This window comes from Pempheris klunzingeri, chromosome 6 (genome assembly GCF_042242105.1).
Source record: "Pempheris klunzingeri isolate RE-2024b chromosome 6, fPemKlu1.hap1, whole genome shotgun sequence".
NCBI classification, from domain to species: domain Eukaryota; kingdom Metazoa; phylum Chordata; class Actinopteri; order Acropomatiformes; family Pempheridae; genus Pempheris; species Pempheris klunzingeri.
The window spans coordinates 6,049,642-6,075,787 of record NC_092017.1 but is presented as its reverse complement, the minus strand read 5'-3'; the positions used below and the strand labels follow the sequence as shown (position 1 = coordinate 6,075,787).

Genomic DNA, 26,146 nt, shown 5'->3' with positions numbered 1-26,146 from the left:
TCTTCATTTGGTAGAGATCACAGCGCGACGCTAATGGTGTTTGTCACGAGAGACTTGTTTGCTTGATGAAAAATGAATAACAGATTAAGAGGGCTACACTGTGTCAGACAGTTGAGGGGAAATGTCACAAAGGCATCGTGTTTATGATTAAAAACTGTGAGGAATCGATCTGGCGTAAGTCTTGGCACGTTCTAGCAACGAGACAAAAAAGAACCGAGCTCTTGATTTGTGGACGCCGAGTCGGTTCCTGTGAAGAAATATTGTAGTAAGAATTTATGGTGTTTTCCTCAAATGTGATAGTGCTGTCACTTTGGTGAGGTTATGTCTCACCACTATAAAATCTTAATGTTCTCTACTGGCAATAGGTTGTAAAGATGTAGATAAGGATAATATAGTCCTCCCAAGCCTGTGCTTCACATCATCAAATTATCCTGAGTAGCTCTGAAGCCACGCGTCCTGGAGTTTCTCGTTCAATTTCACAACAGCCGTTTTTAAATGTGACTTAATGAAAACTGCAGAAAGAAAGCTTTTGGCATTCATTTGGAGTCGTGTTTCGGGTCATTGGGCAATCATCCTCTTTTTAACTCCACTGATTCCTGAAGGAAATATCGTTCTCTTTAGCTGATAACTGCTTCATATACTACACGCTTGGAAATTAAGCTGATGAAAGTGGTGAGAATGAACCAACAGGGCGACACCACTCTGAAAAAGCAGCATATTTAGTCACATATTGGTGAAATACCAACTATTTGAGGCTGTTTTAAATCAGTCTCAGAGCCCATCAGCTGTTGTCTAACGACAATACAGCCTGTGGGGGATAATGGATATCCTTCTCTCCCCCACTTTGACATTTCAGCTCATCTTTATAAACACATATCTGCCTTTGAATGCAGATAAATTCTAAAAAGCTAGTCACCCCATGCCCCAACTACAAATGAACCACAAACAGAAACAGCAACGGCCCCTTGCCTACAGTTTCTCTATTCACATGCAGACATCTGTTTTAGAGACTTGATTCTTAAGAAAAAGGAAAAATCATCCTGCATCCACTGTGCCGGCTGGATAATTTGGTTGGTGCTCAAACAGATCCCCTAAATGTTAGTGGTGACTGTCCAATGCATATTTTCAATCAGTGCAATAAATCAACACAGAATGCCTTTTCTCGGACATATATTAAGAATTTTAATCTATTATAGTGAAATGTTAAGGCATACATACAAATGTTTCCTTTACAAAAGTTCACAGCAACATCAAAATGGGTCAACCAGCTGAAGCAAGGCACCTTAACAGGACCTTTTGTATTTGTCATCGGTTATAATTTAAAAGTAGAGTACATCTTTGGCACCAGAAAACAAAACAAACAAAGTATATAAATGAAAAAAAAAAAAACCCTACAAAATATATTAACTTCTCTCACTTCAAACAGCCATTCATGTAAACACATTCCAAACAAAAAGGGAAGCGCGTTAACTCAGACCGACACACCGCACTGACCAGCAGACGCACTGTGTCCGGACGTATGATGACAAAGCTTGAGGGGGAATATCAGTCAAATGTGACATTTCACTGTCAAACCTGACAAATCAAAACTGAAGGATAATATATTAGCTTCTTCACAAGTCTATGTGTGTTGAATTCTGGCTGCATTCACCTGTTCACAAATCTGAGCTGTGGCACATTCCAGTTAAATACAAAACAGTCCTGGAAAACACAAGTCTACATTCAGAAGTGTTCAGTGATCCTACGCTATGCAGGGAGAAATAAATAGAAGATTCCTTGTTAAGGGTATAGTCCCCTCCGATATGTGAGATACTTGAGCAATGGAGAAAACTCAGCTGAATATAACACAGTGATGGGGACAACAAATAGAGTAGCACATGCACGCCAATTATAGTTGACCATTTCTGTGCTCGCGGTAGAACCGGCTACCACGGCTCAGAAGAAATAACCAGCCCCAGAAAAGGAATCATGTGGAGAATGCGTGCCATTTTAACAAGGGCGGGGGGTCAGACTTTAGATAGCCTTTTTCTTTAACGGGAGCATTCCCTCAGTGAGGGAATGTGAGAAGATTAGCTCCAGCGTGTCAGCAGAGGGGAGCGAAATGCTGGGCAGTCGCCATATGAGGCCCCAAACATTAACCCGGGATCTGGAAAATTAGACCCCCGCGAAACACTGTCAATCCTCGCAGGCTTTTTTAAGAGAGAAATGAACAGACGATCTGCACGCTCCGCATTCAAAGGAAGTTTCCAAATCCTCTGCTGAGCTGTGAGCAGGGGCCCGAATGTATTTTAAAGAGAGGAGCAACTGTTAATTTAGGGCTGAGTAATTCTGTTAAACAGAATAATCCTCAAACACAGCATGAAAATATAAAGGATGCTTATACTGAGTCATTTCATTACTATCAGAGGACATGGTAATAGGCTTGCTACTGGAAATTCAAAAAAAAAAAGATGTTGCGCAGCTAATCCAGAAAAGTGAGTATACCTGTATATAAATTAAGTGGAGCAGAGCAAGATCGGTGATCCTTATTCTCCTCACTTCTCAAACACAATATGAGCAGCATTTACAAATATAAATACAATACATAACTAACAAAGTAACATGCACAACATATCTACACACACAACCAGCAGCCCAGTTCCTTTCATAACGCAGAATGCTGTCCGGGTACCTTGGAGGATTCTGACTCGTGAGGCAAATGTCAGTTGTGCACGAGGAGGAAAGCTCAGCTCTCCTCCCCGCGTTCTGCACTCTGTCCGTCGACTTGGATTCTCATCAGACGGTCGGCCTTTCTTCACTCGTGCTTGGAAGTCGAGGAACGCCTTTGACGCCTCGGCCAAAAGTCTCCGTCATCGTTGGCTGTCACTGTTCAGTCACATAAGCTGCAGCGAGCACTCAGATGAGGATTTCAACCACCTCTGCGTCTGAGCTGTTGAGGCTCTTGAAAGTCTTGAGTGGTGCCTTTGGCTCCTCCGCAGGGTCTACAGTGAAGATTAAATTAGCAGATTAGAAAAACAACTTTGGTATGCAATTTAGACAGACCTCCAACCAGAAAGAGCAACAAAACATGGGGCCTAGCGCTGAGTGTAAATGAAACGTCCTGCCTGAAGTACAGCAACCAATCTGTCAACAAAAGCTGTTGTTCGATCTTCTTTTAGTGAATATATGCCGTCCAATTTGTCTATCACTGATGCATTAGTGGATTCCACAGAATGTTTCAAACATCAGCGGCACCCATCTTGGTTGTCTTAACGGTGTATCATATCAAAACCCCTCTACATCAGATTAATGGCAGTGATTGGTCCAATCCAGGCAAGGATGGTTGGGAGTCTGTCTGAACAGGAGGGGGATCAGGTGGTTCCGGGGGTTGGGCTATTTGCTACACATGACCTTGTTTAATTATACCAACAAAGTTTTAACTTATTAGTATCACCAGTACATCCATAGTCTGTCCTGATCCAGGTTCTGGTTACACTTTAAATAGATGGTCAAATAGAATAAAGACCAAAGGACAGTGATCTGTGTGGTGATGTTTGGGTGTCAAATACTTAAAACAATAAACCCACCAGTGGTAGCTGCTGAGATCCCCTCCGACGTCTTTAGCTTGCTAGGCTCTGCTGTGACCTCAGGCTCCTGGGGGACCTCGTCACTTTGGGTGCTGGAGTCTCGGCTCGGGCCCCTGGGTGCCACGTAGGGTTGGGTCTGCAGCACAGCAGCACCTGTCTGGTCATCTGAGAGGCTCTTCCCTACAAATGCAGACAAAGGGAGGAGGCTGCTTAATTGCTCGCTTACATCCACATTTACACACTCCTGAACATCTGTCCTTGCAGAGGTCTTCCCATGACTATTCTGGATCGGGCTATTCTGGAGTGAGAGATGATATGCATTCCAGTTTAAAAACATGTTGTCTATTTGAGGGACACGAAAGGGTTGTCTCCTACTGCCTACTTTTTTTTTTAGGAAGCGTACATTCTGTCTGGCGACGCTGACCAGTCTGCCAGTTGTCGCTTGATAGCATGTGTCATTAAAGATTCAAAATTCCTCTGTGTTGCTAGAGGCGTGGGGGCAAACATCTTGCACTCACCTTTACTCTCTGTGTTGCTGGTCACGGTGTTGATAGAGGGGACGGACCTCGCGAGACGAAGCCCCTGTTTCTCCAGCCTGCCCTGCTCCCATCTGGAGCGCTGCTGTAGGACTTTAATCACAGCATCCTTCTCCAGCAGCTGAGCATGAAGTGCGCGAATCCTAAACCCATGGAATACGCCGTCAGATCACACACACCCCAAAAAGAAGGCGAAGAGTAGTGTCTAAAATGGAAAGATGTGTACCTGTTCTCCATCTCCTGATTTCTATGGCTCGATAAAGGAAGGTCTTCATTAAAACTGCTGTTTGGTGAATGTCGAGGTGAATGATTGATGATGGTTGTATCCCTGAAAAGAAAACAGACGACTGTTAAAACACTTTCCAAATAAATATTAGATTAGTTTTTATCGTTGCTCTATTTCTCTGTGTGTTATCGTACCTCTGTGCGGCAGCAGTGGCGGCTGCATCCATAGCGAACTGCCTCATGGTGCTCTCCTCCAGGTACTTTTGCTCCCACTTGGTGATGTCTGCCTCCAGGGCCAGAATACGCTCCTCTCGCTCCCTCAGCTGCTGCTGCAACGTGGAGGAGCTGAGCTCTGCAGCCGTGGAGTCAGCTGCCTGGTTCTGAGACTGAGATGATAGACAAGAGTCGTTAACGTTTGGCTTCAGGGAAACAAATACCTTCAATTTATATGAATAGTTTGGCACTTTGGGAAATCTGCTTTGTTGTGTGGCAATAGCTAAAGCTAAAGCTAGCAGTAGCTAAATATGAAGCTACATAGCAGAAGCGGGTTAGCTTAGCTTAGCATAAAGACTGAAACTAGGGGGGAACTGCTAGCCTGTCTCTATCCACAGATGAAAAAAATTTTAACCCAATAGCATCTTAAAGCGTCTTTGATGTAAATTAGGTGCTGGTCAAAGCCAGTCAAGCTGTTGCCACTGGCTCCAGCCTTATGCTAAGCTAAGCTAAGCTAAGCTAATCAACACCCGGCTCTGACGTCACATTTAGCGTACAGACCTGAGAGTGGTGCCAACCTTCTCAACTAACTTTCAAGAAGAAAGCAAATAAGCATACTTTCCAAAAATGTTGAACTAACCCTTTAACGAACAGGCATAAAGAAGACCAAATCCTCCTCACCTGCTGTGCCCTGAGGCTTTTCAGTTCCTGCTCCAGCCGCGTGCGCAGCCGCAGCTCCAGCGTCTCCCTCTTCTCGCAGGCCGCCTGCAGCTGAGCCAGCGCGCTCTGCAGCCGCTCCACCTTCTCCACGTAGGCCCTCTTCCTCTGCAGCTCTTCCTCCAGCTGCCGGTTGCGGGCCTGCGTCGAGGACAGAGCCTGCTCGAGCAGCTCCCGTCTCCGCTGGCACTCCTCTGCAGAGACGCGCAGGTGCTGAATTTGCTTCTCCAGTTGTTCACGCTCCCGCTGCTGCTCCTCATCTGCGGTACAGAGAGGGGAGAAAAGAGGTGAGTGGTGGTCAGAGTAACATGAGGAGAAGATATAAGGTTGGATGGTTATCATCTCTTATTGTCCTGGGAGATTAGTAGCCTTGTAGAAGAGGACAAATGAATACTAAAGAGGGGAATACTGCATATCAAGACTATTAAGTGCCCATTGACATTGACCGGGTTAGTCAAGCAGGCACATAAGCTTAGGGAGTTATATATTGAATGGAATGTGACCCAACAAGAGACAATTACACACTGCCATCAAGGCATGTGGATCAAGACAGACCAGTTGACACCATGTCGTCTAAAATGAAAATGAGTCACAGAATTACAACTAGTTTGCTGTCGTATAAAATCAACATTAAAATAAAATGGTTCTCCTTTATTTATGAAAGCTGCTCCGTGTTTTATTGGAAAATTTTCGAAAGGAAAGCCAGTTTATCTGTTGTGCCACTTTAAAAAGGGGGTTGATTACACAACACGAGAGCATGCCTGTGGAGGGAATGCAGACTTCCTCTTATCCACTTACGCACACAGGCATAGCTTTGTACTGGGAAAAGCTCTGGAATGCTTCTAAGGATGTGAAGTAAACAAGCAGCTCAAAATATAAATCAAGTGGTCCTTATAACAAAAAGAAACACACAACTACACATCCCCCTATTGTAATTCAAATGTGGTTTCGCTCCTGTTGCTCCAAGATAACTGTTTTCGGGAAAAAGCAAATGGAAAACATTTCTGATCTTATGGCTCTTAAGACAATCACATGGCAGAACAGTCCGGCAGGGTAATGTATAACAGGCTGATTATGTAACGACAGCTGATTCCCAATCCTAGCCGACAAATATGTCTATGCAGGTTTAAAAAAGCCCTGCACAGAACAAAAAAAGGAGGACAGAAATATTCACGACTGGCCGATCATGATTAAACCATGAGGTAAAGAAATGCCCAAACAAGGAGAGTGAGCTGGCCAGGGGTCATGTTGAGTTGGTCCTGGAGCCCCAGACTTATTAGTTCCCCTTGAGGAGGGAAGTCAGCAGTGATGCAAAGACTGAGTCGTGGGGGAGAAGGGGAGGGAGGCAGTCCTAACTCTGGAACAGCCTGAAATACCTAAAAAAAATTCCTGGAATCCAGGCCACATTTACTACAGCTATGAAAAATGGCTGGCGTCTAAGTGCCAAGAGTAACTCTTAACATTAGAGATAGAGCCATTTGTGTCCCGACATGTGGGGGCCACAGCTTTTTAAACACACTGAAGGGGGAAAACAATCCCTTCTAAACTATGTCCCTGCCATTGTTAAGTGCTTCACAAAGCAGTGTCATTTGTCAGATCAGATGAAAAAAAAAAAAAAAAAAACATCCTCGTGTCTCCTTTCTGCCATGCAATGAGACGACAGCTTCTCTAATAAAAGGCTGATGTAGACATAGACTCACTCTGCTCCAGCAGCTTAACAAAGACATGCTGTCTCTGGTCTGAACACTCTGCCTCCTTGGCCACTCGCTGTTTAGTAGCTGTGTCAAGTTGTTCTGCAAAGAGGATAACAAACAAAACAGGATGGTTACACACACACACCGGGTTTCATTTAGAAGCAGGCTGTGCATTTCAAGGACAGTTTTGGTCCCACAGACGAACGAGCACATACCTCTCAGGTCTCTGTTAAAATCGTGCATCCTCTTAATCTCGGCCTCTAGTTTGTTCCTCATGGTCTTCTCCAGAGTCTCCCTCTTGGCGGATCCTTTCATCAGAGTCTCATAGGCTTCGGAGATCCTCTGAATCTCCAACTCCAGCTGGGGGGAAAATGTGAGAAGATGGTGAGTCTCTGGGAGAGGCATCCCCATTCACTGTCTGGACTGCTGCTTCAAGTTGTTAATATGAATGAGGCCAATTAGTCATCTCTATCTTTTTAACTGCCTACAGGCAAATGGTTTTTCAACACAATTTCAACACAACTGAAAAGTGGGAGTCAACATTCCTGAGTGTTAACTTATGTGTCCCAGGTGTCAAGGCATTTATCTCCTCTCGTGGCACTGTGCCAGGATGTTTGAAAGACAAAAGGGGGTAGGACGTGTTGCAGGCATTCCTGAAGGGAAAACTCTCAACTCCTAACTTGTGGAGCACTGTTTCGAAAGGTTGCAAAATATATGATAAAATATGCTAAAAACTCCACAAAGTGAACAAATCTCACTGGGATATCTCTCCATAACTGCCAGACAGCTTATCATCCTGACATGTACTGGCACGAAACTATCATTTTTTTACGACTTCCGCGCCCTCTGTGAGCCAACAGCTCCATTCACCGTCTTCCCTCACCTTCTGCAGCCTGGCGGCCTTCTCGGCGTAGACCTCCAGCTCTTTCCTGAGCCGCTCGTTCTCCCGCATCAACACGTTGGTCTGAGCTGAGTTATTGCTGGAGGCTGCGGTGATGCTGTTGTGGGCCACCTGGGACTGAGCAGACACATACCTGCCGAGGGGAGACATGAGTAATTCATTACAACACTGCTGAAAGCCACAAGGTCTTGGCAATACTGCATCACTGTTGCCTGAAGCTGTTCATTTGGCCACACTTTTCTAAATCAGACCTCCACAGTGCCCTCGGCCGGTTGTGATTACCTGTGGTGCTGTGAGTAGAAGGGGGGAGGAGGGTCTCTGTAGTACTGTCCATGCTCCTGCGAGTGGCTGAGCATATATCCGGGAAGTCTGGCAAAGAGAGGATAGTCCGGGGGCGGCCCACGCTGGTCCACACACTGCTGGGCCCCCTGCCTGTCAGGAGCCACGGTGTTTGTAACATTATTATTATACAGCTGCGGATAGCTGTGTGAAGAGCTCATGGCCACACTGTGTCGAGGTCCGTTCCTCTCCAGAGAAAGCTGCATGAGCCTCTCACTGAGGGAGCGAGCGTGCTCTCTCTTCAGATCCCACTGTCCCTCACTGCGACTCCCCATTATGTCCATGCTGGGCCGTTCCTGCTCTGCCTGCTGGGAGATCAGGTACTGGGAGTGGGCCTTGGCCTCCTCATATGTGGGCAGCTCCTCTCCATGGAGCTGGTACAAATGGCAAACCTGGCTCTCCGAGTGCAGGCAGTCCCCCTGGTGCTCCTGACCTTGAGGCTCCTGTCGTGTTGACATCTGGATGTACTGGGTCTCCTCCTGCGTCAGGCTCTCCAGAGAGGAGCGAGGACTGCCTGTGCCCCCGCCGCTGCTGCCTCCGCGCAGGGCCTGCTGCTGGATAGCCAGAAGTGTGCGAGTGTCCGTCAGATTCCCGTAGCGCAGCTGCTCTTGGATGAGACGGTGCAGGACCGTTCCAGATGAGTCCTCAGCAGTTCTCATTTCAGTCAGTGGGAAAGGAGCAAAAAAAACAGCCAAGAGGTGGCAGTTTGGGTACTTCACGAATCACAAGCCTGGGGGGAGAATAATAAACCAGGTCAGACTTTGGATCATTTGATCATACATGTTACATTTTATCTTAGCTCAGTATGTTTATCATCTTATCATCAAAGGCATGTTTAAAGGTAGGCTCAGATTTGAGCTGCGGTACAACAGTGAGCATGCTTCTCAATTGATTTGCAAACTTCTATTTGTATGGTGACTTTTGCTTGAAATACCCCTGACAGTTGTGTCAGTGCAGATCTAGTTTTATGACACACACACACACACACACACACACTAAAGTATAACTGACCCCAGACAGACAGACAGACAGACAGACAGAGGTGTAATACTCGACAGTTGCTATAAACATCACAGGCTTCTCACTCACTCACACACCAACAAATAGACTGATGATGTGTTGCCAAAGTGAAGTCCTTCGGGAAAAATGCTGTAAAATGCTTAATAAAAAAAAAAACTGTTATCTAAAAGCTTGGGGGAGTTGACTTTATGCTAAAATACACACTGAGAGGCTTTACATCGTTGTGAGATGAACTTCATTTCAAATTTCGGACATGTGTGGAAACCAGGATCCAGTCCAGTAAAGCTGACGCTCTTCGCCGGATTAATAAATACATAAACACAGCTGTTCCACCAGGACTCAGCTTTAAACAAAACTCACATTGAAGAATCACACAATTAATCCACCAGTCAGTACTGCGCCATGCACACGATCCGTGCCAGTGGGGCTTGTAGTTATCAGGCACCCAAACACAATCCGGTCTACAGACAAACTCTGGAGAGCAAAACGTAACAAAACAGAAAAACAAAACTCACCAAACTATAAAGTCATCACACACGGTCCGGCTGCGGCTTAATCTCTCTGCAATCCGCGCTCAGTTCAACAGCTTCACTTCTCCGAGCTCCTTCCTCCATGTAACGTGTGTGCGCGCCGACGGGCAGCAGCAGACTGAGCGGAGCGGAGCGCAGAGCTGCACCAATAAATAACTGAGGGCCGATTGTTCACTGCGGCTGGAATGACTGGAATGTAAAGGCTCCAAGTCCCTGTGGGATCAAAAGCAGAGCACAGAGGGGGAGGAGGAGGAGGAGGAGGAGGAGAGAGAGAGAGGGGGGGGAGGAGGAGGAGGAGGAGGAGGAGGAGGGGGGGGTTGGGGGGGTGGGGGGAGCAAAAATTGGATTCAGTGCAGCAGCAGCCATCTCAGCTGGCTGCTTGTGTCATGTAAAAGAGCTTCTTGTTGTTGTTGTTGCTTTTTTTTTTTGTTGTTGTTCAGTAGTTTGAGGAATTTGAAGGCCCCGCTCCTCCAACGGTGAAAGGAGATAGAAGTCCTTACAGTTTTAGGAGCAGCATGTTTCTCTGAGACTGCAGGAGAAAAAAAAAACGGCCTCAAAGTGCAGTAAAACATTCCAGCCTCACTGGCATAAAGGCTTTATTGAAGAGCCCTGAGAATGTTATAGTAAGAGGTGTGATAAAAATAAGGATTTCTTTGTTACACTCTAATGAGAGAGGGGGAATAAATAAGATTTAGGCCAGAAGATTAATATTTCTACAGAAAGCTGATATTTGACGAAACACATGTACACAGTCTAAGTCTCTCATTACTAAATCAGGTCAAATAAGAAGAGCTGCAGCTAACGGCCGTTTTCATTATTGATTCATCTCTTAATAGATCTGTTGGCCTGTAAGAAGTCAGAACATTTCAAAATCCTCGTCTCAAATTCCCAGAAGCTCCAGGTGATGAATTCAGACCTCTAACTGGTGATTCCATCTCTGTATCAACTCCAGACTCCATCCAAACTCCAGAAACCTGGTAAGAGATTGTTATAACTACCAGAGTGAGGCAGAAATGAAAAACAAAAGTGCTGTCATATAATTGAGACATGGATTAATCATTATTTTCTCGAACAGCCTTTTGTTTGCATGTGCCTGGTAAATATTTAAGCCGTGGCCCGTGCCAGTTAATTGCAGAGTGTGTGTCTGTGTGTGGACACGGAGGGAGAGGGGCGGGTGTGAGGCACGCTGCCTGCCAGCTGTCCGTTGACTGAAATCCCCTTCCCCTCCTTTAATAAGAGCTCTGAGAGATGCATTGTTCTCCCCCAAAAAGCAGACATGACGGGGGCAGCCCTGCCATCTGCTGTTCTCCCCTCCACCACTAGCACCAACTATAGGCTTCATTCACACACACGTATGCATGTAGATGGACACCCCTGGGATCAGCTGGCAGTGGGGGTTGGGTGCTAGTATTGGATAGTATTGTCACTGAGTGCAGCCTTTTTTGCATGAAAAGGATCATCCTAATGTGCTGGTGGAGGTTGTGGGGTGTAAACAAGTCTCCTCTTGTTTACGCTGTGCAGAAAAAGTGCAGGTTACTTTATCTCAAACACTCACGGGCAAACGTCCACCTGCTGATTTGCATGGCAGTTGAAGTCCAACAGTTGCTAAAGAATGCTGAATACCTGATAAGGATCAGCAATTCATGTTTCATCGAGTCGACCAGACAATCAGGAGGTTTATAACGCCTCACATTGTGCTGGTGCGCTGTGCACACTTTCAATGGGATTTTATAATGCCAATAATATGTTAAATGAAGCTACAGCGACGAGACAGTTAGCTTAGCTTATCACACAGACTAGAACCAGCTCTGTCCAAAGATGAAGGAAATCCACCGACAGCTAAGGCTCACTAATTACTCCCTGTATCTTGTTTGTTTAATCCCCACACAAACTAAAGTGTAAAAGAGCAAAGTTATGGTTTTACTGGAGGTTATGTCATTATTTGGCCCTTGGCTCATTCAAAAGATTAGTTCCCTGAATCATTCAGTGTTTGATCGGAGCTCCTCCTGCATAGTCCCACTCAATGTACCCCTGATCATCTCCGGCTTCTGAAGCCAGAAGTGCTGTCGCTTTGACAAACATGCCAAACTCTGTTTAGAATTCTCGATATTTTACATTTCCTTGCTGAATATGAGCACAGTTTTAATGCCCTTATTGTCTTTTTAAGTGATCTACAGTTTGGTATTACTCTTGAACTTGCTGGGCTTCATTCACCAGTTTCTATTGTTGACTATCACAAAGTTCACTGTATAGTATGTTAAGTGAACGTATCACTGAACATGCACTGTTCCCTCCCAGTAAATGCATCTGAGACCGTCTTCAGCCCCCCCATTTGTTCATATTCATATTACAGGTTACACCCTGCGTCGCAAACTGAACTGAGAATTGGACGCAATGTTTCAGGAAGTGATTCGGTTCCATTTGTTCTGTGAAAAAGTTTGTTCTTTTAAACGAATCAGTCACGAAAGACACAAAACTACCTTCAGTCAAAGAGAGAGAAGCTACACAGCGATACTCTATATGGATTAAATGTTAATGGAAAAATCATTTTGACATTGCAACTGCACGTAGATGACAAAGCCTGCAGAGACACATGAAATTAATTGGTGCTAACTTGTCGGTACAAGTCGACATCTGTGTTTATGACGCCACTCGCTGTCAACCACACCAGATTGATAGTCAAACACCTGACGTGTGATTCCTTTGCCTGGAAATGTAATCTCATTTAGTGTGAACTAGCATATATTTCTCAAGTCTGTACGTCACACGCAGAGCTATTGCCTAAATATTTACCGCATTTCCTTCTCTTCTATCAACACGTCATTTTACACCAGAGGTGATTTACATGTATTAAAGGGGCAGGGTGTAGGTTTTAGTAGCATCTAACAGAAGCTTGCAGATTTCATCCACCTGAATACCTCTCGCCTCACCCCTCGCTTTCCAAGCGCATAGGAGAGTCCACAGCGGCCAATGAGGATTCACACTCCCCAGCTTTCTCCTGTGCTAAACGATAAGAATGACCCTCCATTTGTCACAATGCCAAATGGCATTCCTCTTCTTTTTTCTTCTTCGTCTTCCAAGCTGAAGCTGCCACTGCAATGTAGAAATGCGAGGCCTTGTTTGCCTGTTCAGGGCTGCTGTAGAAACATGGTAGTCCAAGTGGACTCCATGGAAGAGGACCCACTCTGTGTGAGGATATAGAGGGCTCATTCTAAATTAATGAAAACGCGACTCTTAGTTTCAGGTGACACTACAGAAAGCAGAGTTATGAATATCATTTCTGAAGAAATATATATTTCTGCTAATAGATCTCCCCAATACCACAATGCTGCACCCTTAAGAAGAAGAGAGTGAATCAGACTGAAACGTCACACAGTAGTCACTTCTTAATTTGACTGCACCCTCTTAAACAAATAGTTTGACATTTTTGGGAATACAGATCTTTGCTTTCTTGTAAAGAATTGAATATGACGATTGATATCACTCACATATCTGTACATTACTATGGAGCGAGAGTCATGTCCTCCTTAGACAAACCATCCCTCCCCAACAACCTCCACCAACCTGCCTACATTTGTTCACATTTTGGCAATTTGGCACTAATAAAAGTATGCCGAATCATCAATTAGTAGCTCAAGTTTCCAAAGTATCCATGAATGTACAGAAACCTATCACAGGGTTTCTTTCATATTGCGCGAAACGTAAAAATGTGATGATTCTCAGACAAGTTCTGGAGTTCAAAGGAGTGTCTTTCTTAAACGTATTATTCATCTATCGACTTTTATTCACAATGGACTTCAGAAATAATGGTATCCTCAGTAAGACTAAGTCACTCTAGATGATGAACAGATTCTTATTAACCTTTGGACGGACCAGTGCTAGCTGTTTCCCCCTGCTTCCAGTATTCATGCTAAGCTAAGCTAATGGACCACTAGCTATAGCTTCATATTTAACCAACAGACATGAATTTGGTATCAATCTTTTCAGCGAATGCTCAATAAGGCAGCATATAAGCATATTTCCTCAAATGTCTGACCTACATTCCTTCATCCACAACAGGTCCTGATTAAAGTAAGTCTCCCAGCTAAATCAGTACACAGACAAAATGATTAGCATTAGCATTTCCTACGTTTTGCTGAGAGAGAGTGGCAAATGTTTGGAATATATTCCAGATGTTGTTCTTTTTCATCAGGGGCTTCTGTCTCTGCTGAGAGGTGACAGATTCTCAGGGGAGGCAGCTATGATCACTGGTGTGTTTTTGAACTCTGGGTTGGTACAGTGCACGCTTTCCCAAGGGAAGGCAGTCAGACATTTAGCTTGCACTAAATTAAATGCACATTCTACCCCATGTCTGTCACCACATTAGCACATTTCAGCGTTATCAAACAGTAATCCTGTGAGACTTTCAACCTTTTTACCTCAGAGTTTGAAACACATTTGCCAGCAGGAGTGACATTTAAGATCAGCCATTCGAACCTGTTAATGGCGAGGCCGAGGCTGACTGAGTTAACACAATACAGACTGAGATCTGGGAGCGGCAGCCTTGTTATGTGAGGTGGGACAAGCTAGGCGCTTCAGCAGCTCCTTTTGTTTTCCTGCAAAGGAGGAAATGGCCGCATTCCTCACATTACCATGTCCATGGGATCTGACAGAGCCTCCAGTCTGCTGTTTTACTGGGGACGACAGGAGGGCAACCAGCAGCCGCTGACATTTTCATTTTAATGGGGGCTGTCCTATATTATAAGCCCAACTTTCCTTTGTTGACAATAGCTGTGACTGCCATATGGAGATAAAGTGAGTTGAATATGCAAAAGCAGACCAACCTAATGCTCACGTGTGTGCATTTGTGGTTTTCTTTTGCTGGAGTTTTTAGAAAGTCAACACAGAACTGTTTTCTATTGGGCATAACATTTAAACCTGATAAACATGACCTCCTAATGCAGTGAGTAACGGTTTGGTGTGGGTAAATGTCATTCCTGAAAGCAGCAAACGTGAGAGACATGCATAACAAATGGCATAACAAAAGCCATATTTGGGGAGTCTGACACAACTGGAGGTCTGACTTGTTGCAGGTCTACCAAGAAATGTTCCCTCACACCTGGTGACACAAGAAATTCCTCACTTACCCATAAAAGTAAACAAGTCACACTGAAGCAGTGAGGAACTCTAAACAGGACTACGCCTGTGGGCACTGCTGTTTACAGATAAGGAAAGGACAAATATTTTCATGACTGCCCCAAGGGCTCATTGCTTCGGCGGTTCTTACTCTGCTCCACTTCGGCTCAATCCAGAGAAATGTAACTGAATTTGATCCTCTGAATTCAGCTCTGCTTGGCTGATGGTATAGAATTTGGCCACAACTATGTCTGCTTCTATGAACTACAATGTCATGTATGATTTTCCATATATGTTTATAGAGCAGACGAAAGCATTCAGGATTTTGATTCTGAGGCTCAATATTACCAGACTAACAGCACTGAGTGATAATCAGCAGGGTTAAAGAGAAAGCTCCTACAAAAGACCTGTACGTTAACTGACTCCGGGTATCAAGCCCTCTTTTTAGATCAGTCACAATTTATTTATTTTATTAATCAATTCATAATTGTGTTATAATACACTGTAAAGTAGCTCTAAGCAGATCTAAGGACTTTGAAACTGGTGATTAACAACTCTATTACCCGCTGCAGTCCATAACGGGTGTATAACAGTTGATAAAAACTGATAACATAAATACATTTATATTTACATTATGATAAGTTGTTAGCACATTTAGAAACTGTGTTGGGCATGTTACTGTGAAAAGTGTTTTGTAACACACTGTAAGGATTTGTTCATGTGATATCAAGTGGTAAAAAAAAGAAAATTACAGTTTGTCATTCAGCATCCAGCTGATAATGTTCAAGACTGGGTGTCTCCATAAACATCTCAGACCAGTTTCAATGCTAATACAGTGCTTTTTACACGTCCAGCTTTGACAGCTTGTCAAATCAAATGATCGTTACAAAAAAAGGACTGGCACAAACTCTGTGCTGTGCGTATTCTAGAATATGTGGGACGCTGTTCCTTTAAAATTAATCTAATTAAAAGTAAAGTCATGTTCAGATGTACATTTTTAATCATTAATGTTATTCTCAAAAAAATAGAAACAATATAGCATACAGTACTTTGTAAAATCTCCCACTTGTATACTATATTGTTCTATTTTTTTATACTTCCTCTACAGTAGCTGTACGTATATTTCAGATCTCCTTGTGTCTGCTGTGACATTGTAAATTTCCCCGTCGTGGGACTAATAAAGTAATATCTTATCTTATCTTAATCACCACATTTTAAAAACATTATCTAAAATGTAATCAAGTAATCCATGACAATGTAATTATAATCTAATTGCATTTTTTCCAATGTAGTCTGAGTTTTTGTAATCTGCTCACATCACCCTGATTAAATCCCTGTAAATGTTAAATAAGGTGGACTAAAGAAAAGTGTCCCGATCTGTCTAGTGAGTCCAGCGCTGACATGTACGGTGTTGACCAGAGGCAGCTGGCCGTTTGCTTTAGCCAGGGGTCGCACAGCAGCTGTTGTGTTGATACTCATCTCTGCAGCTACACCAACATCCTGCTGCCTCATTTGCCTAAACAAATGTGCTGGAACCAGTCGGGTATTGATTAAGATGCTGCATGTCATATCTCCAAATGGCTCTTGTTCTTCCGCCAACGAGCCAGTTTAGAAACAAATTCAATGAGTGATAGTGGTTTTCACTTCATCTCATGCTGACTGTGTATATAGACAGACAGATTATGTAAAAGATGATAAGAGGACCACAGTATTGCCCAAACATTCACGATAACCAGGTGAACAAAACTCAATGAAGATGATTGATGCCGCCTATCAAATGACTCTCTGTGTGCGTGAGCTCTTTGAAGGTTTTCCTGTAGCCAGAGTGTCTCTACAGTCACCTTCAAAGGCAGGTTAAGTATCGTGTCCTCTGCTCCATCAAACACAATGGCAGCTTCCGAGCCAATCAGTGCGTCACATCCACACAATGAACAAAGACTCGCACTGTGGAGGAGGTGTGGACCAGCCCAAATGAGAAAATAGTGCACATCTTCACATTTACTAAGAGTATTCTGGCTTTTTGTCATGATGGTTTTGGTGTGTGGAGCAAAATTAAACGTGCGCACACACAAACACTCACATTAGTTTAGTGGGAAAAGTCAGAGGTGCAATCCAGAATAAGATTCTCTAAATCCAACTCATCACTGCTTGAATGAAACTTAACCATTATGAAATTTGAGTTGTGTAAATACTCAGAACAGCTGATGCCCAAACATTCCTCCCTGTCACTGTTGCAGAAACCTTTGGAAGGTGTTCAGCTCAATTTAGCCATCTCAGGAAAACAAGCAAGTTGTGTTTAGCTCACAACACAGATTTTGTGTCAACAGATAACATGAGCATTCTTCTGAATGCCTGAGTTGTCTGTTTGAATGCTGCCTAATGTTTATTGGTGAAGTAACTTATCTGAAAGTAGGTTTAGGCAACAAGAAGTGGCATAAACAAAGTTAAAATCATTGAAGAATTTTACTGCACGCAAGAAGCTTGCAAGCCATTACTTTAGGTCCATTTGTGTATATATTGTCTGATGAGGAATAACCTTCAAAATAAAAGAGGTGAGTACATTTAGAAATGTGCGTTTTGTGAAAGTTTTAAGAGCAATGGATGGTAGTAAGTGGAGTTATGTGTTGTGGCTTCGGGCTAAGGGGCAGATGTTTAGTGGAAACAAAGCACAGCACAGACTATCTGCTGCCCTCCAGCTTAGAGGCAGATGCACCTGTCAGCCCCCCACCATATGGACTTCTGCAACAAGAATGCAGGGTGTGCAAAACAGAAGCAGGCCAAGCGTCCAGTCAACAATTCAAAAATACAAAGAGAGAGACCTCAAATATGTAGTTACATTCTGTACATTCTGTATAAATCAACCACCTGTTTTCCTCACTGAGAGGACCTATTCAAGCGTAATCCTCCCATTTCTCTTGTTCAGATTCTTAAAGCCATTATGTTGAGAGCAGGTGGAGGACCCGTCCAATGTCACATCAGCTGCAGTTCACTTACAGTTGTGAACAAATGTTCAGCCTGTTTAAACAGGCCAGCCGTTGTTGCTCATCTCAAAAACGCTCCATTTTAATCTTCGCCATCATTTGCGGATCCAAAATGACAGTCACAACAAGTCTGAACACCGAATCTCAGGTTACACACTAATGTAAGTGTTTGCGCACATAAGCTGGCCTGCCCCCTCCCCATGCATGCAGGCCTGGTGCAGTCCCCGAGGAAGCAGATGGCTGGGTAAAGCCGTCGCTTCCAGGCCAGATAAAGATGTCTCCTAGGGCCATGCTGAGTGCAGAGCCCCCAATCTGCTCATCAGCCACTGAGCGGAGATGGATGCCTCTGATGCTTGAAGCCTAGAAACGGCCATGTGTCAGTCAGAGAGCAGGTGGGGGACCTCTGCGACAGGAGCTATATAACTTACCGCCCTAAAAATGTTAAACGCTGGGATCTCCATTTTCAAGCAGGGAGAGGAGGGGAGAAGTTTGACAATTAGGTCAAAGACAGAGCAGTTAATGAGCATATTGAACGTGGTCACACAGGGAGGTCGTATTTAGGAACATCATTCAATAACTGTAAGGATGAAATGAGTTGATGTTTCAATGGGATTATGCTTAAATCCTAATCTAAAAAAATACTAACACTTAATGGTTCAACTGGTATTATTTTATCAAAAAAATAAGTATAATAAGTATATTCACATATATAATTGGGTTTGAAAAGTTTGAAGAGGATTTGTTAGAGTCTATAAATACTATGATGTGATTTAACCTTTAAACACTAATAATTTATGATTTAGTTGCTGCATATATGGAATGAAACTCTGTGCAGCAATGAGTGATTTTGAACAATGAAAGGAAAAGTTATTGTTGAAGAAAGAATTGTTGAAATCTATTCTGTGCTTGATATATTTATTTGTGTATATATTTGTGTGTATATATATATATAAGCATACAATGATTTCACTCAGTTATTCATTTATTCAGCACAGAACAGACTTTTGTTTTCTCAAATTGAATCAGTTTTTCATTATAATAAATTAAAATATAACAATGATATTTTCCTGTGTTCAAAATGTACCATCAACATGACACAAATATAAATCCACATATAGTGTTTATATGTGCACTGATGGACTCACCAATCAATATTTGTGGATAACCCATTGTCTTAAACAAGTGGAGTAACACAACATATCAACTAATGAGGCCATTGTAAACGGGTCCCTCCTTGGATATATTTATTATTGAATGTGAGTGGTAGCGGAGGTTATTGTCTGAAAGCAGTGCCTGACACAGTTTCCTCTGTCTGCCCCCACCTCTGTCCCCACCTCTGTCCCAAATGTCTGACTTTGTGTTTCTGGCAATTTGCTCCCATTGTGCAGCACTTCCTGATAGGAGGCACTCTGGAAGACTGGGCTCAGTCAACTGCAAAGGAATGTGACATTCCTTTCTAAAATTACGGATGTGTCTTTGGATTTCTGGGACCGATTTCTGCCATTTTCACTGTGGTGTCTGGAGAAAGTGTTTCCGGACAGAAATGAACACAGAGTACATACTCTAAACTTCATTCATGACTGACTGCAACAGACTGCAGGACGCCGGCAAAGTATTTATTTTCACTGGTAACACACCCGTGCATTTTGTTACTGTTCTTTTGTCGACATTTAACAACGTTAAATATGTTGGGGTGTGGGGTGTGTGGGGTGTGTGGGGGGGGCTGATCTACCATTAAAAGAATAAATAAATGAATAAAGACATTCAAAGTAAAAGAGAATCTGAAGTTACCTATGAAAGGAAAATCAAATTTGACTTCACCTGTCAGCTGCTTGGTGCTGTTTGTTTAACTGAGAGCAGCTGCCTGAAAACAACACAGTAAGAGTAGTGAGAGTGAACCACAACTGAAGAGTTGCTGTAAAACCAAGATAATGTGCTAAAGCGACATGAAGCTCCACAGAGCTGAGCTTAATAAGTCTCTGACGGCTCATCAGTACAAGCAACCCCTTCCACATCCAAGTATAGTCATGTGACTGGTAGTTAATGTTACAATTAGGATTACAGTCGGTTTATTCACATTGTGACGGATCCGATTTGAGAACAGAAATATGTGTCTACACGTGTGACCAAAATCGACATGGAAACATGTCTCAGCTCGACCGCCAACAGATTCTTCACTGATGATAAAAACAGGCACTGAACTCTATCAAGTAACTATCAAGTCAAAAAGTCAGCGTGGATAATGGTGAAATCCTTTTAGAGATGCTTTTATTTTGTAGCTAAACCCACTAGTAGTTGCACCTGTTATTGAGGGCATCTACATGTAGATTTTCAAACTAGAAAGGGAACCTGTTCATATTTATTTAAGAACACTACGTCAGCAGAGAGCTTCGGTAAATTCGTGTCTAACTGAACAAACATAAAGAGGCCACAGGCTTACTGTGATAACCTCTGTCTCCAGATGGCAGACGGCAGTTAAAGGGGAAAAGGAGCCAGAGGAGTGGAGGGGTCAGACGTCAGGAATGAGGAAATCCCACCCTGGCCCCAGCAGATAGAGGACAGGAAGCACCGCCATTTGCATACAAATTCACCCTCAGTAATGCAACATGTGCAGCTCGGGGTGAGTGCGTTAAAAGCGTGGGAGGAGACCTGCAGGCCGCTGATAGTGCATTGTCAGGTGGCCACTGATGACATCCACAGGCCGAGGCTGTGGAGCCAGAGGAGAGGAGATAAAGAGGAACCATTTATGTCAAGTCCAGGAGTCCCATCCATCAACAGTGGATATGAACCAGTGACCAGTGAACAATACATTTAATTTAGCTTTTGCATAGATAGTCAGCCTGAGTAGGCCTAAGAGCAAAGTGTGTTACACTGTTACATTTTAAAGATTCTGATTTCCTTGTTTTCGAGTGGGAACTGCTGGTCAAAAAAGCTTGTATAAATAAATGGCTAATCCATCAAAACTCTGTGCGTATCATGCTGACAGCAGTGTACACACCCCCGCTAGATAAATCATATAATAAATGGCTTACAGACACCTCCAACAATCACACATCACAACTCAAATCCTGTTTGTGTAATGAATGGATGCCACACATTCCCAGGCCTCCGGTCGCACAACATTAAAAGCTTTGTCACATTCATCTTTACTGCAAATGTGTTCTTGCGAATCCACTATATTGGATTCTTACAGATTTGCTGAGTCAGCGGCGCGAGAGCGGCCGTGGGAGTTTGCTGATTTATGACACAGCCTCCCCCCCCCTCCCAGAGTGATCACCACAGGTGATGACAATTTTCTCTGTGATCTCCAGCAACTCTGACAATTTTATGGCTTGTGTAATTAAAGACTTAAACACGCAGGAGCACCAACGTTGACTCAAGCATGAAAGGAAGGGAAAGCCGCTAAGAGTCTGTAATGTTTTAGTCTGACTGAGAAGGCATTTAAATTGGCTGTGGAGATCCCAGACAGGGCAGCGGCGTTAAAATACGGAATTCCAAGCTAGTTTGTTGGATGTCATTATATGTGCACTTTCAAACGAGGGAAGGTGAAGTAGGAAACATTATATAAGAGGATTATTGGTATAGGGTTGGGTACTGCATACTTTAGTGGGAAGTGGGAGGAGGTGGGTGTTCTTTGAATGGACAGATAAAGAAATCCATTTGTGAGTGAGAATAATCTTGATAGCACTGTTGTTATCTGCCCTCCCCTCCTTGTCAAGTGACAACAGCTGCATGAAGCTAATGAAGCGTGAAAAGGCTCCCTCTCAAGAAACAAGAGTGTACATACTGTGTTTTTCTTACACAGCTCCACCGCAGGATCTGGTTCTAGTCACCGTGTTCGCTTCTTATGGAAACGTGTATATTCTTCATGGTACGTGAGACAACTGGGCAGGATTAGAGGGATAAAAACTGAAGGAGGAATTTCTCATTATGTCTGTTTTGGTTGTTTTTTTTGGCACACTTTGGGTAAAGTAGAACATCCTCAGTCATCAGTGACTGCTTGAAACAATCAAACACAGGATTCCGTCACAGTAAATAGCAACTCTGGGAACTAATAGCGCAGGATTTGCAGAAATGATGAAAACCTTTTTGGAATTGGCAGAAAATCTTGACATGTCAGCTAATTTTAGAGGCAAATCTAAAGTAACTGTGGGAAAAACCACTGATCTTAACCGCTGGTTCCCGACCCTGTGACCGCGGATGATCTGAGATTTTGTTTTAATAGTTTTTTAGTCGACTGGAGAGATCAAACTAATGTCGCAAGCAAACAAGATTAAAAGTGCATTTCCATCCTTATTCTCATGTGCATTTTAAAATTTTGCATCAAAAAAGCAGCAACACTGCAAATAAAAAAAAAAAAAACAATGCTAAAAAGTTGCTTGGCTAAGGTGATGTTTGAAAAAGTGCAATGGAAACAGGATCAGCAAATAAATCATGACACACATGAACCGTGTGACACTCTGGAGAGACGATTGTGTGGGTTTGTGGAGTGATGATGAGAGACTGTTAAACATGAAACAAACATAACTGACGTGTTTCCTTCACATTCTCTACGTGGTTTTTCACCATTTGAGGTTTGACTGACACTTTCTTACATTTTCGTTGCATCACCTTTGTCTGCATTGGTTTAATGGCACCAGATTAGAGAATTAGCACAACCAACTCTTTACCTCAGTGCGCCCAAATATTTGCATAATGGTAGTAGACGGAATCAGACATACATTTTGGGTGTGGGGGTGGCAAAGGGACACAAAAGTTAACCTTCATTTCAGATTTTGCTGCAGGTGAGTTTTACTCGTGGCGTTTCTGCTGTGTCATGGAAAGATGAGCAGCTTTCAGAAACTGGAAACGAGGAAGGGCATCATCTCCTCGGGCGTTTCTCTTAAAGACAAAATATCAAAACACGTTCAGCTGTTTATGTCACTACGGCTGTAAGAATGTAAACAGGCTCTTCCTCCCCTCGCGGATTCATCAGCGTATCCCATGATGCTTCTGAGTCATAGATTATAATCAGTTGATATACATTGTTTTTCCCCCAGGGTTTCTTATTCAGGCATAACCATGTCAAGCATATCACACCTCTGTTAGACTGAGAGGCACCCACAACTCAACTTTTCATCTGGGATGTGACAGATGTGCAAAAACCAGGAACGGCTCAATCCTGAAGCACAAATCACTGCACAGTGGTCACGCCTAGTCGAACTTATGCATGTCATTGCATAAGACAGAGAGAGAGAAAATGAGGCTAGCCTGAGATGTTTGTGGTTGCAGAGGAAATCTGAAAACTAATTACTCGAGACGATCCAAATGGATGCCCTCATTAACCATGAATGAACAAGGAATGTTCTAAATAGTTTTTACGTAACAGAGCCTGACATCAAAGCGTACATGCTGAAACTGCATCAAAGAATTCCTTTTCTGAGTGGACTGAATGTCAACAAAACCATGCTCCATTTTCCAAGAACTGATGTGACCGGGGACTGACAAAGCTATGGCTGCAGGGCTACATGAGAATGGGGAGGGAATTCAACTTATTGCACAGGGAGTTCACCCAATCTCATTAAACGGTATGATCCATGATCATATTGTAAACCAAAGGGCCGCCCCAGCACTGCTTGGACTGCTGCGACTCTCAGATGGATAAGTGGGTCATAGAAATCTCACAAAGCTAAGCTGTTAGAATTTACTGATGCTGTTCAGGGTTTGTTTACATAAGTAAAGCCTGTAAGGCCACAGCACCAAACACGCCCGGAAATCTTACCAGACTTAAATATCAAAAAATACATTTATTTTCATCATTTAGGCCAAAGTCTGGAAGTATACGAGTACCTACAAATATTTTCAAAAGACTTAAGACTTCTCTCTAATCGAGCGCCTGGCACAGCTCAGTGAAATAAAATGCAATGTTGCACAATTCACAGCTCGAACAAAAAAGCAGCCTGTTCCACAAACATACTGATCTTTATCGATACACTTCTCTGCTGTGGACAAGGCCAGACAGAACTCTGAGACAATTATGAATAACAACTCAAGGCATGGGAACTGGCTCGGAGCGTATATCATCCACTGGAGAGGTGGAGACCCTCCTACTCTTTGGAGTGTTTAAAACATGGTTTGAGTTGATATCTACCACCAGTGTGAGGGCTAGTTGTTTGGTTCTTTGCTGTCTTAAATGTGTCAAACAGGCAAGCTAAATCTACCATCTGACTCCCTGGGTTTTCTCTGTCCAGGATCTGCAAAGTAAGCAGAGCTTTCCCTTAGTACACACTTCACCTCGGACTGCTGAGGGTTAAGATGGCAGGCTGACTGAAAAGAACTGAACGTTGAATTACAGGTCCGATAAAGGAAAAGTCAGTTTTGCAGTTTTTTTTTGTGCAGGAAATGGTGAATTAAACTGACCTCATTCAACACAACTTTTATCTCAGAGGAGCTTCAGTCTAACACGTGTCATATGTGTGTTTAATGGCAGTGTTACAGTGTGCCTGTTCACACTGAGGCCCATGACTTCTGTAGGAAAGGGAAGAACACCACCAGGCTGCAGACGGCCACTGAAGTCTGCACAGACCAGGTACACAGCCGCTTTTATCACCCTGGGTAAGACCTGGACCTTCACTAGATCCTTCATGTATCCAGTTTTTCACTATGATTTATATATGATATACATTTTTGTATAGTCTGCTATATTTCAAGTGTATGTTGTTAAAAATTGAGCACAAGCTGACCTCTCCCCATCACTGTGTGCTGTTGACTCTCTGCAGGTCCCTGGACTCCCCCCCAGGTCCCGGCCTTCCACACCCACCACTCCTGACCTTCCCCAGGCTCTCAGACTGATCCCCAGGCCTGAGCCTTCTCCCAGTGCCCTGAGCCCTGATATCCGGGAGGATTCTGTCCAGCAGAGCGCGGCCCCTCTGAGGATCCGTGGTTTCTCTGGCAGGGAGAACTCTGTGGTGGATGACATGCTGAAGTATGTTTCTAAATTAAAAATTGTAACTTGAAAAGCTTGGTGGCTCACTGGTTAACATGCCTCTTTGGTTAGTTGACTGTTTCATCACATTTATCTTTTCTCATCTTTTATTTTCTTGTCTTCCTCTACTCATGGAGATCTCGGGCGAAAGATTAAGCAGCGCCTTTCATAGGAACTAGGGCCTCCAAAGGTGACCAGAGAGGAAAAGTCTGCAGGAATCCTGGAGGCCAAAGAGTCTGTGGAAAAAGAAGTCATCCACCACTTATAGATATCAACATCTTGGAAGAACCAGACAGTTTGTAGCCATTGAGGAAAAATCAAAGCATGGAACCTAAAAGAAGTTAGCAGTGCTAGTATAACTAATACTGGTGAATTATATGAGATAATAAGGTACAAACAAATATCGAATCGCTGTTCAAATATAATTCCAAAGTCCAAATAAATTCTGGAAAGTAGCCTAAAACTCCATCTTGAATCAGCCGTGAAGCTCAGAGTCTGACTGCAGCATCAACCTCCACCTGCAGACAGTAACATCCAACACCACCAGCCTTTCGTGCTAAAACAGTGTGCCCTCAGAAAACCACTTACAGACTCAGAATCAGTTTTTCCAGCAGCAAAAACTCTCATGAATGAACCCGGTCTGAGGCTGAAGCTCCAGCTGTAGCCTCTCACATCTTCCAGCTGCCGGCAGCCAACCTCACCTCGGCAGCCTCTGACAACCAGCAGCAACTGCAGCATCCACCTGCAGCTTCACTCACCAGCAGGAGAATATCTACCACCATATCCTTCACCTACAGACGTTTCCAGCCAGCAACAACCACACTCTGCGCGTCCAGATGTGGCCACAGCATCCACCTGCTCCTCCTTACATCTACACCATCTGACAACCAGCTGCCTCCTGAGCTTCTGGCAGGGCCCCAGCCTGCTGAAGCCCCACCCCAGCTGCATCTTCCAGCAGCAGGCTCCAGCCCCTGTGTCTGCCAACAGCCTCTGACAGCCAGCCGCATTCAGCCATCCACACATGAAGCCTGCAGCTATCACCACTCTGCTTTAACCCAAAAAATACAGCCAAACGCCCTGTGTGTGAAGGTTCCGTTAGCCTGCTGACCTCCACATGAATTTTCCAACCCTAATCTCAAGCCTTCACCAGCTGCTGCCTCCACAGCCAGCTGTAAGCCCAGCATAGGCAGTGTGTGCTTAAAACCGTGTTTTTACTCTCATTAAACAACGCAGCGATGTTTTCATCTCCATCCAGTAAAGCCCCGACCTCCACCGACAGCCCCTGACAGCCACTGCCTCCAACCTTTGGCAGCTACTATCTGCATTACAGGATGTGCATCTATAA

General features: G+C 43.8%; 1 protein-coding gene across 1 annotated transcript; it reads right to left on the bottom strand.

The window, feature by feature from the left end:
* Positions 1 to 1,167: 1,167 nt before the first annotated feature.
* amotl2a (angiomotin like 2a) lies at positions 1,168 to 9,916 on the bottom strand. The gene is made up of 11 exons (XM_070832525.1): positions 9,727 to 9,916; positions 8,135 to 8,921; positions 7,835 to 7,985; positions 7,167 to 7,311; positions 6,958 to 7,050; positions 5,222 to 5,517; positions 4,523 to 4,713; positions 4,329 to 4,430; positions 4,085 to 4,245; positions 3,567 to 3,746; positions 1,168 to 2,981 (listed from the first exon to the last, which is right to left on the bottom strand). Exons 2-11 carry the CDS (start codon positions 8,848 to 8,850, stop codon positions 2,896 to 2,898), a joined length of 2,121 nt encoding a protein of 706 aa, XP_070688626.1. The 5' UTR covers positions 8,851 to 8,921; positions 9,727 to 9,916; the 3' UTR covers positions 1,168 to 2,895.
* Positions 9,917 to 26,146: the final 16,230 nt, after the last annotated feature.